Source organism: Macrobrachium nipponense, chromosome 24 (assembly GCF_015104395.2).
Source record: "Macrobrachium nipponense isolate FS-2020 chromosome 24, ASM1510439v2, whole genome shotgun sequence".
Taxonomy (NCBI): Eukaryota; Metazoa; Arthropoda; class Malacostraca; order Decapoda; family Palaemonidae; genus Macrobrachium; species Macrobrachium nipponense.
The window spans coordinates 14,182,678-14,201,527 of NC_061091.1; the positions used below are offsets into that span (position 1 = coordinate 14,182,678).

The 18,850-nt window shown below is 38.1% G+C and overlaps 1 protein-coding gene across 4 annotated transcripts in view; it reads right to left on the bottom strand.

The window, feature by feature from the left end:
- Positions 1–3,356: 3,356 nt before the first annotated feature.
- Positions 3,357–18,850, bottom strand: part of LOC135205463 (neuronal acetylcholine receptor subunit alpha-7-like) — a 179,206-nt gene continuing 163,712 nt past the window's right edge. For all 4 annotated transcript variants that reach the window (XM_064236116.1, XM_064236115.1, XM_064236114.1 and 1 more), the window contains one exon: positions 3,357–8,280. In XM_064236116.1, coding sequence (XP_064092186.1) covers positions 7,780–8,280 — 501 coding nt within the window. In that variant the 3' untranslated portion in view covers positions 3,357–7,779. The remainder of the gene's footprint in view (positions 8,281–18,850) is intronic.

Genomic DNA, 18,850 nt, shown 5'->3' on the forward strand with positions numbered 1-18,850 from the left:
AAAGAAATGCAACTGGGGCCGAAGGGACGCTGCAAAGAACCTTTAGCACTGCCTACAGTTTGCTGCGTTGGGCAAACTGTAGGCAGTACCCCCCTACGGGGAACGCTTCCAGGTGTCGGGAATACACCCCAGCGAGATTGACATTTGCCACCAGCAACGACGGCTTTTCGAGAAAGCTGTAGTAGATTCACATCAACCGTGCAATTGATGTCTAGGCCAGTCCCTTAAGACGCTCCTGATTGGCTGTTGATAAGCCAATCACAGGGCTGGGAACTCTGTATCTCTCGAGAGTTCACATAGGCAGGATGTATGCTCCACCTCTCCTGAGGGATACTTTTGAGACATATCCCTCAGGATAGCTGGAACATAGATCCTACCCTTGTGAACTCTCGAGTTTCCAGCCCTGTGATTGGCTTGTCAACAGCCAGTCAGGAGCGTTGTAAAGGACTGGCCTAGACATCAAATGTACGGTTGACGTGAATCTACTATAGTCATAATCCAAAATCTATTCGATCAGATTATTAAAATGCGGTCATATTTCGGAGGACCAATTTGTCTCAAATGTTCCACAGACCAATTTACATTCTAAACTGAATAGTGGAGCAATGTTACTTTGGTCTAAGTAGGTATTTGGGCGCCTACCTGTACTTGATTCTTAAAATACAGCTTTGCATACTAAAGTTCCCGGGTCATATATATTTTGGAAATATGAAAAATGGAACAGAAAGAGGTTGGTGAGGGGGGGGGGGGGATTAAAATGAAAGACTCTTTTTAAACAACAACATTTTATTCGTTTAAAGTTACCAGACAAAGAGTATATTACAAAAGACTTATCAATTACGAGTAGTCTTTACTTGGCTCGTCTAATTCCAAAAAAAGCTCTTTTTCAAAAGGCTATATATATATTTATATATAGTATTCATTAATATTATTATTACATAATATCCTCTTATATAAATAGTTCATCTGACGCAGTCCCTTTTTTTAATTGACTTTCGGCTGAGGAAACGAAGCGAGACTCGGAGGAGGTAACCTGGTGGCAGTAATGGAGCTCAACTATTGTCAGTCTGTTATGTTTGTCTCTGTCACTGTAGCAGTTATCAAATATGGCAGTGCCTCTCTCTCTCTCCCTCTCACCCCTCCACCCCTTCCTTCCTAAGGAACGTCCATTATCCGTCAAAGTCCCCAGAACAGAAACTGGAGCGTATCTTCTTACAAATAACGACAGACTTCTCACAAAGGACGAATGGTCAGGATATTTACAATTCACAGCGAGTATAATATGTGTGTGTGTTTGTGTATGGAGGGGAATATGTAGTATATATATATATATATATATATATATATATATATATATATATATATATATATATTATATATACACACGCGACCCCCCAAAAATGAGCCCACCGGGCCACCACCTCTGTCGAATCGCCCGGTCCCCTACTTGCAACACTGGTCTGCCAGACGGTTCCGAAGGCCGACACATCCTTCCCCTTTGATTGTCCTAAGTCTGCTATCGTCTATAGTTGCCTCTGCTAATAAAATCATATGAGCAGATTATATATATATATATTTTTTAAAATATATAGATATATATGTGTATATTATAGTTTCCAAGGAAATGCAAAGAAAAACTAAATGAATAAGAGAGAAGGGATCGTAAGAGGTTCACATTGGGATACGCACATATAATAAAACCCTGTCTTCTGGTAGTTCATCAGTGGAGTACAAAGGGAGAAGGGTGAAGCTCATGCTTACTATGGCAAAGGGACCGTACTGGAGATATATATATATATTATATATGTATATGAATTCCTATTACCAAGGGATATTATAATAGTGCAGCAATTTTCATTTTTTTTATTAAAATATTTTTTTTTTATTTTCCTCATGAAAAGCAAAACGTCACCACACTTAATACCTGAGATGTCTCTACGAGCTAGAATTGTCCTTAATATTCAGCATGAAAAATATGGTTGAAATTTTATCTCTGATGGATCAACTGCAATTTATGAGTTTTATGTGATATACAGGGAGATGGGAAGGGGGCGGGGGCCGAAGGGAGGGAGGGAGCTTCAGGACAAGGGACTATGGACGTGGGTAAGCGACAAGAAGGGAAAAATGAGTAATAGTCGTTAATAATAAAACTGAATCTGCAATATATAAATATATATAGAGAGAGAGAGAGAGAGAGAGAGAGAGAGAGAGAGAGAGAATTACCCGATGGTTGCGATGGTAGATAAATTAAGAATCAGTGTGACTATAGCGATGGAAACATTAAAAGTCGTGTATAATTACATTTTTATATAAAATCATTATGTATACTTGGTAATTGTATTCATAGTATTACTGTACATGAAGAAGACTTAAATGTACTGTAATTTCATTCGTTTATTGTACTATGCTGACACACTTAACTGATAAACACATCAGGGAACCTAATCCAAGGTGATGGAGCTCTTTTAGAATAATGAGAAAGCAACACATCGGGGAGAGAGAGAGAGAGAGAGAGAGAGAGAGAGAGAGAGAGAGAGAGAGAGAGAGAGAGAGAGAGGGGATATAAAAATTTATAAATGAGAATCACAAGTTTGAAAACTTACACTGTAGAGCATGAATTCCAAAAAATGGTTCATAAATGGACTGATATAGAGATTTAAGCCTAAGGTAATGATTTTTATTTTTCCAGTGGATGTTTATAAATAGTAGATGGTAACAATATGTATCACCTAAGGCTAGAACCAAATAGGAAAGTTCTCTGGAGAGGTTTTGTGAAAACAGTAGGTAGTGTGGAAGGGAGAGGAAGTCGAGCTTAGTTGAAGAAAGCATCAAATCTCTTTTAAATTCTTTTTGAACTTCCAATTGCTAGATCATCAGATATTTGTTAACCTCATAGGATTGAGGGGAAATATTCATGTGTGTTTCAAGAAGTAAATTCAGTATATGTCTTTCCTTATGCCAGTAGAGGAAAAGAATTAACTTTTCCACCAAAATATGAGAGTGAGTGAGTGTGTGAGAGAGAGAAAGAGAGAGAGAGAGAACCTTCCATGTGATTCTTGCCTAACTGAGCATTGAGGCTATTCTTCAAGACTGTACATAGCTGTCATACAGGGCCATCATCATCTAGTGTTGGAAGCACGGAACGTCGTAAACGATTAACACTCTACTTCTCTAACCACTAATTTGTGCACTGTTGGGTCAAAGCTTCATTACTAGTTTTATTAACACACTTAGCCTATAGTCAGAGTGACGGAAGAGAGGAGAAAGATCAAGTGGGGGGACTCGGGACTCGGGACTTAGGACTTGGGGGGAGGAGGAGGAGGAGGAGGGGGAGGAGGAGGAGGAGGAGGAGGAGTGAGGAGGAGGAGGAGGAGGAGGAGGAGGGGGGGGGGGGGGTGTTAAAGGAAAGTAGGAAAAGTGGTAGGAAGGGATTTTATAACTCTTGGGCCTAAAACATACCGTCGCGAGGAACTGAACAGACTCTTCAACTTTTGTTTTTAGGTTTGGTGCTAAATTGCACGATGCCACAAGCAAAGTAGAACTACTATAGTTGTATTTGTTGGCTGACTTTGGTATATTTAAATTTCAACTTCATGTTGTGCCTGAATATTAACACAAGAACCAGGTCTGTTTTTCGGCCCAAGTTAGTTGACAATAATATTCACTTGTATTTTTTTTCTTTCACTTCGTCCCCCTATAGTATAGATGGAGCGAGTGGTGAGCAAAATCTAATATAAATAGCCAAACGGGGAACAGATAATTAATGGAAAAATAAAATGAGTCAGAAACCAATAAGCAGAAGTTCAAGAGTGACAATAGTAAAGCAGTATGGAAGTAATAACCTATAGTACATCATAATGTAAAAAAACAGCAATATTACAAAGGATAATCTCAGTCAGCTCTGATGATGCAGAACTTGAGGGATGGGGGTATTGGCATGCAGTATTTCAATAATATTTATCCCCTTATTTATTCAAGCTCTATTTTAATATATGAGAACAATTAACGAAGCTCTTATTCATGAATTTCAAGATAATGTTGAGTTTCTCATCAATAGTTTTTTTTCTGTGGAGTAAAAGGAGAAACATTAAGACATTCCATAAATTAATGGACTCGTTTTCTTCGAGCGTCCGTGGCTGCCACTGGCTACAAAGTAACCTGGAATGAGAGGTTGGGGGACAGGAAATGGCAGTCCAGTGGCAAAAAAGAATAAGCAGACTTCTTCGCCGCTGCTGCTGCTGCTGCTGGCCGTCCAGGCCATTCTGTTATTGTTTCCTACAGAGCTGACTGTATCTACTCCGTTTTACTATGCACAAAGAAAGGTTACAAAATACTCATACCTGTATGCTAATGAAATGAAATACAGCACCTTGGGAATGTTATTACAACCCATTCACACTTTATGCACCCGCAGAGAATAATATAATGGGAAACAATAGTTAAGAACCTTTTTTTACTCATGTCACGTTGAAAAGCAGGATTTATAAACAGTTGAGATGATCTGCTCTCTCTCCCTTATTTGTCTCTGATCGAGCAGTACATATTGATATTATTTACATGGTAAACACAATGTATGATGGGGCTAACCTACTAACTCCTTGAATGCGTATGTCTTCAACACAGACATACAACGAAAGCCCACACTTAAGACATACACGCACGCAGCCATGCACTCAAGGCATAATGCCTAATACAATTATGATACTTCACATCAAAGGTACATAATTCGGGTTGTATGAGTGTACCAGTATGTTTGAACATAATGCATGCGCACTTTGTCAATTATCATAGATTAAAAAATCAGTCCAATACTTGTATAGTCCACATATAGAGCCGGTTTGTCCTTACACACAGACACACACACACGCACAATGAGTATGCTAAAACCTTCATTGAATTCTACTACTCTATTGTCTCTATCTAGTGGAATGGTCTTTTGAGCAATGCTGCCATACCGCTGGAATAAACACATATCAAAATCAGACTGAAAATAAAACCAAAAAAGAAGCAGCAAAGAGTTGAACTGAAAGGCGGAGAAAAATTTTCATCATTTATTATTCAGTGAAGATCTAAAACTCCTCTTGATAAATAAATAAAAGAATCTCATTCCTTGATTGTCACTTGACATAACACCTCGCAAAATGCATTCTTCAATAAATAGGAAAAAATATATTTAACAGGCCCAAAATGTCACTAAATGGAGCTAGCTTTAGTTACTACTGGCGTATACATATGGGGCTTGTTTTGTTTTCTGAAGGGAATGGGGAGCAAAATAATGGTTAGGACCCTAAATTCTTATATAACAGTACCTTTATTTATTATATTTACAAATTAGCTATTTACACGTCGCTGAAGATTATGCTATACAAAATTATTCTCATTTGCTGTTCACCTTCTTCACTCGTCCTAAATTATATCGTGATGTATTTTGTGTGAGCAGTAAGAAATATAAATTTAACTACTGTATCCAGTACCTCAAATATATATATACTTTTATATAATTACTTTTCATGCGTTCAGAATACTTCAGAATAACAATTGTCTTTATGCCGTGGTAACTTTCCTTCACATTCTAGTTACCTTCAACGTATAAAAACGACAAACTTCTTTTTTTTTATTTAAAGAAATATTCACGAAATATTCACTATTCTCCAAGTTAACAAGTAACCCTTGTGCTGTTTCTAGCCAGCGTCCATCGCCGCATGAGCTGAATTTCAACTATCGCAAACTGGGTACCGAAGTAGACTTGACCAAATTAATGTATTTTTTTTATTTCATATTGGACATTTGATGACATTTTCTAGCGTTACTGCTGTGCTGTTCTAATTCGAATGACAGTTTGGGAAACCGAGTACTCTGATTGTCATTTGCAAATGTGTTAAATGTATATTTTTATCATGAACTTTTCCTTGCTTTTAATTAGAATACTGTAATTCTCCTCCGCGGCAGATTGCACAAATCTATAGAGAGAACCGAAAATACTGGACTACGTATTAGGTAACTAAATGCATTGGTAATATATTAGACTTGACTGGTGTTTCATGAGTAATATATATGACAGGTTTTTTGACAAGTCAGATTATCATCAAATGAATTACATTTATACAAATGATGCAATGATCGTAATGTCTTCACAAAGCCATACAAGTGACTATTTATACCATCAGTGTACGCAGCCACGTAGGTTTTATTGGTGTTTCGTAATAAAATTGAATAAGAAAGATTTGCTGGCAAGTCACATTATCACCAAATGAAATTAGGCATTCTGAGTACCTTGCATATGAAATGTCTTCAGAATGACATACGAGTTATTATTTATATTTGCAAATTTATAATATGACACAGTTTACTTTTTGTATTTACGTTCGATAAATTCAGTTTTGTCTGTGTTAAGTACATTATGTACTTTTAAATTAAACTTGAATTTTGGGAAGAAATCAACTGTAGTTATCTTTCATTTAGTCTACAGATTTCAACTCTGGAGGTAATCCTATCTTTGCACAAAGGTCACCAAACCATCAACGTAGTAATTTAATGTGTGTTTACAAGCATACTGTAAATGCTACCAAGATTTAAGCACCAACTAGGTTAATGAATGCAATACGTGTATTTGTAGTATGGTTTCTACCCATCAGCTTTCTCATCACCGTTTGTCCCCGTAACAAAAATCATGACCAGTTCTGGCTCACGACAGAGCTGGTGGTACTGATGACCTCCAAGATCATCAAAATCTAATCCCGGGTGAGATTCCCTGCACCTCGAACTTGGTACTAAATATATCCCTACATTTCTTGAACGAGGATTAGTACTACAGATCCAGAGATCAGAAGCAAGAGTCAATCCTGCTGATATTGCAGAAATCCTCCTCTCCTAAGGATGGGGTCACAACCACAGAAGAAGCATATTTTAGAAATCAATGCGTTGTTACTGACCCAAGGAACTTTTTGGGTTATTTTTTTTATCCATTTTGACTCAATCATACCCATTCAAAAACAGTGATAGCACCAATACCCGAACTATAGTTAGAAGAGATCATATATAACTATTTAAATTTCTTTTACAAATATTGTATCTGAAAGCCATAGTGCTTGATGTTGCCGGGAAATCTCATGCTACTTATGGGTGAAGGCCGTTGTTGCTACAACCTTCAATATCGACAAGGTCCATATTTAAGTGTTTCATTATTCTTGAATTTCATGGGAAATACAGATTAAATACAATGGAATTTTATGTGTTGTCACTGAAAAATTATTTTTCTCTGCCTTTGAACATTATGAAATGTACCGTTAATATAGTACCACGTATAGTAGCCTCTCTATATAGTGTAATGAATACTACTAGTTTCTGCACGTGGGTTAGTTACATAATTAAATTTTTAATGATCATATCATTCCTTGGTTGTGTAAATATTATACTTTGCCAATCTTATTATTTTAGCTTATTGGAAGGGGCTTTGTATGTTAAAATATTAATTGCTGTAAAAACAATTTTAATTATTTTCTTAGTTTATTGATATTACTTTTCTTTACTACGAATATAAAGAAAAATTGTTTTTCCTAATATCAAACTGCGATTAGTCCGTAGCAATTCATCTTATCAGCCTTAATAATGTGAATAAACTCATAAATGATGTTTATAAAAAGGTGAATGAATACGTTTGTAATCAAATGTCAAAACTGTGATAGGCGAGTTTGTGACCACGTAGACCTTAGTTCTACCTACAATGTCATAAGCTATATGTCTTTCTAATGCATTTCCAACAAATTACCCCTCTTAACTCTATGATATGAGGACATGGGGAGCTGACAGTATGACAACAACTGTGGCAACGACGGTGTAAAGAGTAAATGTGATGAGGCAGAACCTGTCTACAACCATGGCTGCAAATTTCCAGTCTATCACAATGTCCAGAATCTCCTCCTCGTTTCTCATCTGGCAAGTGATGTATCGCAACTCCCGTAGAATACTCTGAAGCTCTCTAGTGTTATTGAAGCAAAAGGAAGAGTGTGGCGTCATTATGGGACCCCCTTCTTCGTAGGACCTGCCCACGAGCCGAGGGTATCCTCCGTTATGCGATGGTGTTCCAGTGCCCATGGCTTGGATCTGTCGGATGTCATCATCAATGTCTAACACATTAGCCAGAAGTGACTTGGACGATCTTTCCTTGAGTTCCAGCTCACGCATCTTGTTGTTCATCATGATTGTTTTTCTGGTTATTTTCTTCCCTGGACGACTCATTCTTAAAATCCATGGCAACCACTGCAGCAGGAGGCACCGAATCTGTAAAAGACGAAAGCCCCACTCTTAGAAGTATTTTCATGACCAGTGCATATTCTTGCACCTTAATATTATTTTTTCTTTAAAAAAATGAATGGTACACAACTAATTCAAGTAATAAAGTAGTTTGGAAATTAACTTTAGTAAACCTGATTTGTTGATTTTGTTTTTGAATGGTTTAAAGTTCCGCCATCATGAATAAAAATCATCTTATTTTTAGCTGATGTTGATCCACAACTGTTACAGGAATGGGCTAAAGGTGAAACCATGACTTACACTGGCAAACCATAAAGATGAAATTTACTCAAACTACAGTTTTTTTATTATGCAATGCAAATATTAGATCAATGTATTAACAATATAAACATTACCTAAAAACAACCTTGATATAGCCAATAATCCTCCAGACACAAGATTTTTTGGGATGTTATATTAACCTTACACACCGTAATGCCCAAATAATTTGTAATTTTTTATATAAAGTATTTGGATCCAGAAGTACTCAAGGGAGAAATTTTTTTTACAAAAGTGTACTGTATGTCCCACAGTGACATAAGATACATCATTTAGGATAAGGCTGCCCTCCTTTTTCTTGGGGGCCAGGCAGGGGAGGGGGAGGGTCACCAAAGGTGGTGAGCGAAACGAGCCCTATCAGCTGGGGGTAGTGGGTTGCTGTAAGCCCCCTTGAGAAATGTTTGGAAATTTGTGCTCATTTTGAAGCCTCACCTAGGAGTGAATTTTACTATAGTTATTATTTCAAAGGCTAGGAGGCAAACCAAGTCTTGAGGGGGTGGGGGTGGGGGGGTTGTCATCAATGTCTTGAAGGGGCACGCGCACCTCCCCCCAATTGATGCCCCTGCTCCTAGGTAGAGATATGGCAGTCCCACAATTTACATCCAATTGCGCATGGTAATATTTTATCTACTACCTTTGGGTGTGCCCTGTTTTTGTTGAAAAAAAAATTATTGCTAATTAACTCCACAATTTGTGTTAGCAAGCATTTTTTCATAATTTGTGTAAGCAAGTATTTTTTGGTAACTATCAAAGTTACTGGTACTGGTCTCTCTTTCTCTACCACCTTTGGGTGTGTCTTGTTTTAACAGTTAAAGCCATTTATGTTTTGATTGTAATGTAATCCCCAATGTGCCTTTTTTTTAATTACTATAACCATTTTTATTTTGATTGCAAATCAACTCCATAATGTGTGCTAACACTTATTTTTTAATAGCTATCAAAGTTACATTTTAATTTAAAATATTCCACCATTTCTAATTGAGGAAGTCTCTTCTGCTCTTCCACAAGGGAAAGAAGATAATTACAGACTAGCTTAGAAAGAACCATGTACCTCATCATCTGAGGCCTTTCTCCATTGGTATCTTTATTATTTCTGATGAATTTGAAGTGAACTTTTCATTCCCAGCTCAAGTTTTTGTCAGGACTCCTGAATTGCTAAAGCAGTTTCATAGCTCTGAAGCTGTGTGAGGTGAATCTTTTTCTCTGTAGGTATGAATCATCCACACTGACCAAGCATTATGTACCAACATTTCCATCAAGAGTGGCGGGTTCCTCTTGAATGTCCATGAGGCAAGATTTTGGAGATTTTCTCTTCTTACCAGATCATTTGTTCCCCCTCAGTTCCCATGATTCTCAGAAACCTTCAGAAGCCAAGGAGCGCCTCTTCTCTAGAGGAGGGTTAGGCTTCATGTTTGCTCAAGTCACATCTTTTAAAGAGAGAGAGAAAAACACAATTTTGCTCTTTGCTTTCTGCTGAAAACTTTTGGATACTTACATATCTAGAATTTTGCCATGGCAAGGTTAACATCATTCATCAGCCCACTAGTTAATCAACAAATTTTAACGCAAGAGTTTCTTTTCAGCGGATACTTCTGTTTTAAGGAATTTTGAAGGCCAAAAGTTTAAGGACTTGAAAAGAATGGTAGGTTCCCCTACTGTTGTCTTGAGTATCCCCATTAAGATAGTATCAAATCTTGGTAGTGTTTTACATCAAGTGAATGAAAAGGAAGTTTTCAACCAAGTGGTATCTATCAGAAGTATCCCTAAGATTGTATTATCAGAATTTGATCAGATTTTTACTAACCATAGTAGATGGCTCTGCTATCATTTAAGATCTGCAGCATATTTTAACTTTAGATTTTACATAGGCAATAACTAGTGAAATGTAGATAGATATTAAACTCACAGTTTTAAGTAAACAAGGAAATCATATCTGTTGGAATTCAGAACTAATTGGCAGTGTTGAAATGATGCTCTATCTGGAGAGAGGGTGCCATACAGCACCAGCCTGCAGCATTCATTCTTGAATTACAATGTATAATTTTCAGCAAAGGAAGAATGTCATTTGGTGAATAAATTAATGTATGACATCTCAGGTAACAGCATCCTTCTCATTTGTTGTCCTGCACATCAGTTTGCCAACCTCTGTTAGGGAGCAGTCATTCCACATACAGCGTAGGAGAAAATAAAAAGGACCAAATTTTTTTTTTCAATTTTTCAATAGGGTTGGAGCTTGGTTTGTAATAATACTAATGATAAAAGATTATACAACCAATTAAGAGGGGAAGACAACCACCAGGATATTCCTGAAGCTGAACAAAGTAAGAGACTTGGGGAACACATATGGAGTAATCCGGTATCACACAACAAACATGCAACGTGGTTCCAGGAAATCAGGGCAGAATAAATGGGGAGAATAAAACAAAGATTCACCGAAATCATGACAGACACAATCAGACACAAACTAAAGAAAATGCCCAACTGGAAAGCCCCAGGTCCCGATGAAGTCCTAGGATATTAGCTCAAAAACTTCAAGGCCCTACATCCTACCAGACACCAACTAAAGAAAATGCCCAACTGGAAAGCCCCAGGTCCCAATGAAGTCCTTGGATATTGGCTCAAAAGCTGCAAGGCCCTACATCCAATTAGACACCAAGTAAAGAAAATACCCAACTGGAATGCCCCAGGTCCCCATGAAGTCCATGGATACTGACTCAAAAACTTCAAGGCCCTACACCCACAAGTAGCAGAAAAACTCCAGCATTGTATCACAAACCACCATGCACCCAAATGGATGACCACAGGAAGAACATCCTTAGTACAGAAAGTCAAGAACAAGGGAAATAAAGCGAGTAACTACAGGCCTATCACCTGCCTACCAGTAATGCAGAAGTTACTAACAGATATCATTAGTGATGGCTATACAACTACCTAGAGGATACAAAGACCAGCTCCTAATAAACAAAATGGTAATGAAGAATAATAAGAGAAAGAAAACCAACCTCTAAGCATGGCATGGGTTGACTACTAAAAGAAAGCCTTCGACATGATACCACACAAATGGCTAATAGAATGCCTGAAAATGGGCCAGAGGAAAACACCATCAGTTTTCTAAACATACAATGTGCAACTGAAATACAGTACTTACAAGCTCTGGGATAAGACTAACAGAGGTTAACATCAGGAGAGGTACCTTTCAAGGCTACTCAGTCCCCACTACTCTTCGTAGTAGCCATGATTCCCATGACAAAAGTACTGCAGAAGATGGATGTTGGGTACCAACCCAAGGAGGAGGCAACAAAATTAACCATGATGTTCATGGACGACATCAAGGCAATAGGTACATTAATCCAAACTTCAAGGATTGTGTCTGGGGACATCAGGATAGAGTTTGGAATAGATATGTGCCTTGGTCAACATAAAAAAAGGCAAAGTGACAAGGACTGAAGGGATATAAAGCCACCAGATGGGAAGATCATCAAACACACAGATGAGACATTATACAGATACCTGGGAATAATAGAAGAAGAGGATATAAAACATTGAGAGATGAAGGACATGATCAGGAAAGAATGTATGCAGAGACTTAATGTGAAACTCAGGTCAAAAACTCAGCACCAGAAGGCGATACTCAAGTCAAAAACTCGACGCCAGAAATAGGATGCAAGCCATAAACACAAGGCAATAGTACTCAATTCAAAACTCAATGCCAGAAATATGATGTTAGCCATAAACACACGGGCAGAACCAATCAGATACAGTGCAGGAGTAGTGGAGTGGAAGAAAGCTGAACTCTGCAGCATTGACCAGAAAACTAGGAAATGCATGACATTACACAAAGCACTACCAAGAGCAAATGCAGGTAGACTATACATAACACGAAATGAATGTGGGAGAGGGCTACTAAGCATAAAGGACTGTGTCAACAACGATAGCAGAGCACTGGAGCAATATCTGAAATCCAGAGAAGATGAGTGACTAAGGAGTGCATGAGAAGGACTGATAAAAGTAGATGAAGACCAAGAAATGTACAGACAGGAGAAGGAAAAACAGTACAGAGGAATGGTACAACAGACCCATGCACGGACATTACATGAGACAGACTAAAGGACGGGCCAGTGATGAAACTTGGCAATGGCTACAGAGGGGAGAGTCCATGATGGAAACAGAAGAGGAGTGGTAAAAGGTCAGCACCCAAGAAACAGATGTATTCCAAAGAAAAATAGATGGAAATTACATCTCGCCCTAATGCACGTGGTGCAATATGAAAAACTAGACCATAAACCGCACAGCAAGTGAATATCTGGCACTTGCACAGAACCAGTAAAAAAAAAAAAAAAAAAAAAAAAAAAAAAAAAAAAAAAAACACAAAAGTAAAAAAAAAAAAGAGGAGGCATGATACGGTAGCCTGTGCAAAAAACACCAGTTAGCTTGCTTTAGTAAGTGGTACGTACAAACACCAAACAGAGGGAGTGATAGAAAATAATCAGGCAAAGATCCTCTGGGACTATGGTATCAGAACAGATAAGGTGATATGTGCCAACAGACCAGATGTGACACTTGATTCATAAAATCAAGAAGAAAGTACGTATTTGCTGACAGACCAGACGTGACATTGATTGATAAAATCAAGAAGAAAGTATATCTTTTTGATGTTGCAATACCATGGGACGCCGGAATGGATGAGAGAAAAAAATTGATAAGTATCAAGACCTGAAAATAGAAATAAGAAGGATATGGGATATGCCAGTGGAAATTGCACCCATAAAAGAACTTGGAAAGACTAGGCTGAAGTAGCTCCATTAATCATGCATTAGAGTGTAGTACTAGAAACAGCGCACATAGTGAGAAAAGTGATGGACTCCTGAGGAGGAAGGATGCAACCCAGAACTCCACATTATAAAAACCGCCTAGTCGAATAGGATGACATAGACAGAAGAACCAATTGTAATGGTCATCCTATTTGACTTGGGTGTTTTTTTATAGTGTGGGGTTTAGGGTTGCATCCTGCCTCCTTAGAAGTCCATCACTATTCTTACTATGCTACTTCAGCATCTAATTTTGCCAGGTTCCTTTTCAGGGATTGTGCCTAGTGTCCCTATGATTATGGGTACAATTTCCACTGGCATATCCCACATCCTTCTTAGTATTTCTATTTTCAGGTCTTGATACTTGACAATTTTTAATTTCTTTCTCAATACTCTGGTGTCCCATGGTATTGCAACATCAGTGAGTGATACTTTCTTCTTGATTTTGTCAATCAACGTGTTTTCTGGTCTAATTGCACATATCACCCTATCTGTTCTGATACCATAGTCCCAGAGAATCTTTACCTTATTGTTTTCTATCAATCCCTCAGGTTGGTGCTTGTACCACTTATTATTTCAAGGTAGCTGGTGTTTCTTGCACAAGCTCCAGTGGAGGGCTTTTGCCGCTGAATCGTGCCTCTTTTTGTACAGGTTCTTAATATTATTATTATTAAAAGGAGGTAGAAAAGAACGGCAGCTGCTGCTGTAGATGACAAGAGCGAGAGAAAACTAGGTGAAACCAGCTGCAGACGGCCAGAGTGAGAGAAAACTAGGTGAAACCAGAAGCTGCTAAAGGAGTTAACAACTTCCTACCCGTGTATTTCACAGACATTTAACCAACACTTGGAAGTTAAAATTACACCCATGAAATGGTGGTGTTGATAGATCTCTGAAAAATAATTGGGCTATGTCCAACAATGAGACATACTAAAATTATGGTGGCTGTGGGTTTGTTGGTTGTCAGTTAGCTACCAACCAAATAAGAGGAATATCCAACAACAAAAAGACAAACCAAACATATGGTGGCTGAGGGTTTGGTGGTTGTCAGTTAGCCATCAGCCCAGCCCAGGTGGGAGTGATGAGCAGTCACCACCTGTAAATAATCCTACTGTCAGCAATCCTAACCAGCCTCAAGACAAACAGCAAGAGGGAAATTGGACAAAGAGAACTCCAAATTGTTGATTATGTAGAGACACAAGACTAAAGAACAAAGAATGTTGATCAATAGAGAGAGCGACTACACTAGTAGAGAAGAACTATAAAGGAAAGTAGATGAACAAGAAGAGGATATACTGGAAGACCATAAAGAACATCTCGGATACTCTTCATACCCTCAACCAATAACAAAAAACTAAATGATGAAAATAACCAGGAACAAATAACTTCAAAGGATAAAATCACCACCTACTGAAAGAGAGAACCAATCCAGGTGATCAGGCATCAAGTTTAGATGAAATCAACAACACTTCAGTTTAACTGAAACCGATATCATATATATTGGAGGTAGACTGGTAGCTTAACTAACAGGAACCAAGGTGAAATTAACCAATCCAAGCATTAAAATGAGAAGAAATAAACATTTAAGTGAAAAGGAGAGTGATGCAGCAACTACAATATGTCAGGAATATTTGGCATAGAGTGAAGAAAACAAACGGAAAATTGGAAAACAAGGAAAACAAAGAAACCCCAGAGGTACAGCCTAATGCAAAAAGGAACAACTGCTATAGAACTTTATAAAGAATAAGACAGTAAACAACAGAACAAAGGTTCAAAGAATGTATGTACATATGTACACAGAATTCACTCTTCAGCATAAACAACTACAACAAGTATTGGCAGAGCAAAATCCTTTTCCAGAGGCAAAACCTATTAAGAGGTGCTGAGAGAACATCTGGAGGAAGGGATTTTCCCAGAAAAAAGAATGCAAAGTGGCTAAAGGACCTGAAGGATGAAGAAAAAGGCATAGAGCAACAATTAGTCATTTTTAGCATATTGCATGCCTGCCCCATAAATTTCACTTCAGGCTGAATAGGATTGATGGGTTATTGCTGAAAAAGTTTAATTTTTTTGTATACATATACAGTCCCCTGGTTATTGGGGAGGGGGGGCCGGGTTGTTTCTGTTCCGACAGCTTGATGATGAGCAATATCGCTGATAACCAAAAATTGCTGATTTTTGGAGCTCATCGGAGCCAGTAATCTGTTGATGGTGCCTCTGTTAGGTATACAGTGGAGCTCCCGTATTCGTGTTCTCCGGATTCGCGGACTCACACATTTGCGTATTTCTCTCGGGAATGTTTCCCCACATTATTCGCGAAAAATTCACACATTCGCGGTATGTATTTTTCTATGAAAATTATCCAAAAATTCATGTTTTTTTTTATTTATCAATTTCATCATAAAATGCACTTTTTGTGATGAAACTATTAAAAAAACCAGGAATGAAAATTTTTAGTAGGTTATTCTTGAGTTTTAACTAACACAATAGGCTGTTTTTAGCGTTTTCAGAGGGTTCCAAACATTCGCGGGTTCTAACTATTCACCCCCCGTGAATAGTCTGGTACGCATCCCCTGCAGAATACGGGGGGACCGCTGTATATCGGCGCCGATAACCGTAAATCGGCACTAGATAAGAACCATAAAAGTGGATTGCTGATAACCGAGGCCACTGATAACTGATACCACAAATGACCAGGGACTGCCCACTGTCAATTGAAGATAATTTGCCTTTTTCATAGATATTCAAACAGGAAGTCTATTATGTCGATATGCATTTAACAAATACATAGCTGGTTCATTTACTTCGGCGTACTGTCCTCACTCACTGTCAATCTATTCCTATTGTGGTCGACAAAGATGGACATTGGAAGTATGCCAAAAGACTTGTGCATACGTAATTACGAAAATGAAAATCTCGCGAGAATTTTCATGCAATATATATGGTATTCTTCTTTCTGTGCATCTTTTCCCACTTTTATGTGAAGTCGATCTTTCTGACAGCTTTCTTCCACCTGGATTGGTTAAACACATCGTTCTCTGACAATTGTTTGCCACTCAGATCAATTTTAATTACATCCAGCCACCTTTGCTTCAGTCTTCCTCGCTCTCCCACCAGGAACCTCCCTCCACATCACTCACCTACCTACATGTATCTCATCCCTTCTCATCACATGGCCCCTGCAGTCTTCTTTCCTGGGCCTATTTTGATAGTTCTAAAACTTGAGTAGCTCCTCTTATTCTTTCATCCTGTCCATTTTTGTTACTCCACACATCCACCTGAGCATTTTTTTCATCTCTACTGCATCCAGTTTCTTCTCTAGCACTCTCTTTACCAGCCACGTTTCTGCTTAATACAACAAAGCTGGTCTCACTACTGTTCTTATACGCTCTTCCTTTAACCTTTATGTTGACTGCGGTTGCACAAGACACCAGAAATGTTTCTCCAATATTTCCATCCAGCCTGCACTGTGTGTGTTATTTCTACATCCAAATTTCCGTCATCAGCTACTGTTAAACCAAGATATGTACTTAAATTTTTCTATTCGGTTCAGCCTTGTCCCTTCCATATTAATCTTTTAGTCTTTATCATTGAAGCTTAGGTATTCAGTCGTTTTTTCTACTGATCTTTAATCCTCCATCTTCAAGTACCTTCCTACATTGCTCTGGTTTTGACGTTCCGCATAACACAAGGTCTTCGCAAACAACATAGCCACTCCAGGGGGATTGATCTCTTATTCCTTGAGATAGCACATCAATAAACAGGCCAAGAAGAGATGGACTTGAGGCAGATCCCTGATGTAAACCAACTCTTACTGGTATTGCTCCTTCATACATATCTTGGACCAACCTTGCATACTTCTCCAGTGTTCCCTTTACTTGCATACATCTCCAAACCTCTTGGCATGGGACTCAATCATATGCCTTTTCCAGATGTATGAATACCATGTGCAGTCATTTCTGCTTTTCCCAGTGTTTTTCAATCATCTTCCTGTCATGAAATCAAATTGTTCTTCCCCAGCAGATGTTTCTTTCCTAATTCTTTGATCCATTATTCTTAACCAGATTTTCATGGATTACCTGAATGAAAATTAAGTTTCTTGTCTTATTGATATTTGTTTACTAACATTATAAATTAGCTCCTTTTATTTTGCATGTATTTAATCCTTTTATTTAATTCTTCCAATGTTCTGTAATACTGTTGTTTCCTTGACTCAGTGTTAATTCTAAGAGGAGCCGTAAAAAAGATAAAGCTCCTTTTCAACGTGAAAAGGACACATTTGACTTTACTATTTCGTTTCAGACTTTATGGCTTGTTGCATCACATCTCAATCCTGCTCCAACAAAAAGACTGGCTACCGTGTGTTGCAAGCTGCATTTTTATTTGACGAACAGTGAAATTTGTAACAAACCAACAGGCTTCAATCAAAAGTTACTTTATCCTGTAACCAGATAACAACTGAAAATCTCATAGGAATTAGAGACTACAAAATTCTTGGAACTTCGTACAAGAGCTAAACTTCAGGAAGCTTTCAGAAAGGTTAGTGGGCATTGTACTTACATGTGGAAGAACCCCCTTAACCTTTTACAGATTTTCCAATTTAAGCTTGACTGGATGTTCTGAGAATCTCAAATCCTTCTAACTAAACTGTCGTAAAATTGTCTCAAAACAAAGACATAATACTCACGAGGATACAAACCTTGATCTTTTACATATAGTATGTACGTAAAATGCACATCTTAGGTGGGTTGTTTTTCTCATGGAACAAGACTGCCACCATTTTTTTTCATATAATCTGTGCCAAAGGGGAAAGATAGGGGGATAATAGAATGCAACCCAGAAATGTTAGCCTTTCAGTCAAGTGTATGAGCATGGGAAGGACAACTCCTGTAACCTCCTATACATACAGCCTGGCATCCAATGCAGTAAGCTGGTAAGACCATTGTGCCATTGCTTAACTTACCATCTCAGTTTTATCTTTCCAGTTAGAGAAGGGGAAATTAAGGTAGGCAGGCAGTAAGATCATCAAAAGAGTAAAACATCATAAGACCCAAGTCCTTGTGATTGGTGTTTGGTTGGGTAGCTATTCTGCATCTAGTAAACCAACAAGAATATTGTTAGACCATCTATATTTAGTACTAAATAAAGGAGAGGGAGAAACTAGCATCTGAAACACCTCTTTATCAACCCAAGGCCAACTGTGAACATAGGCTGGATGCAGACTTGTCAATAAAGAACTGAGGAAGCGCATCAGCACCTTAAACAACTAACATAAGACCAAGGAGCACTTTGAACAATCAACATAAGGCCAGGAGTACTCTGAACAACCAATATATGACCAAGGAGTAAATATCAATAGCCTGTTAATCATGTTCCTCCACTCAAAACTAAAACTGAAGTTCATCCTTAATGAGGTTAGATTAACTATGAGACTATGAACTGTCTGAAAATGAGTGGAATTCAAGTTTTCTCCC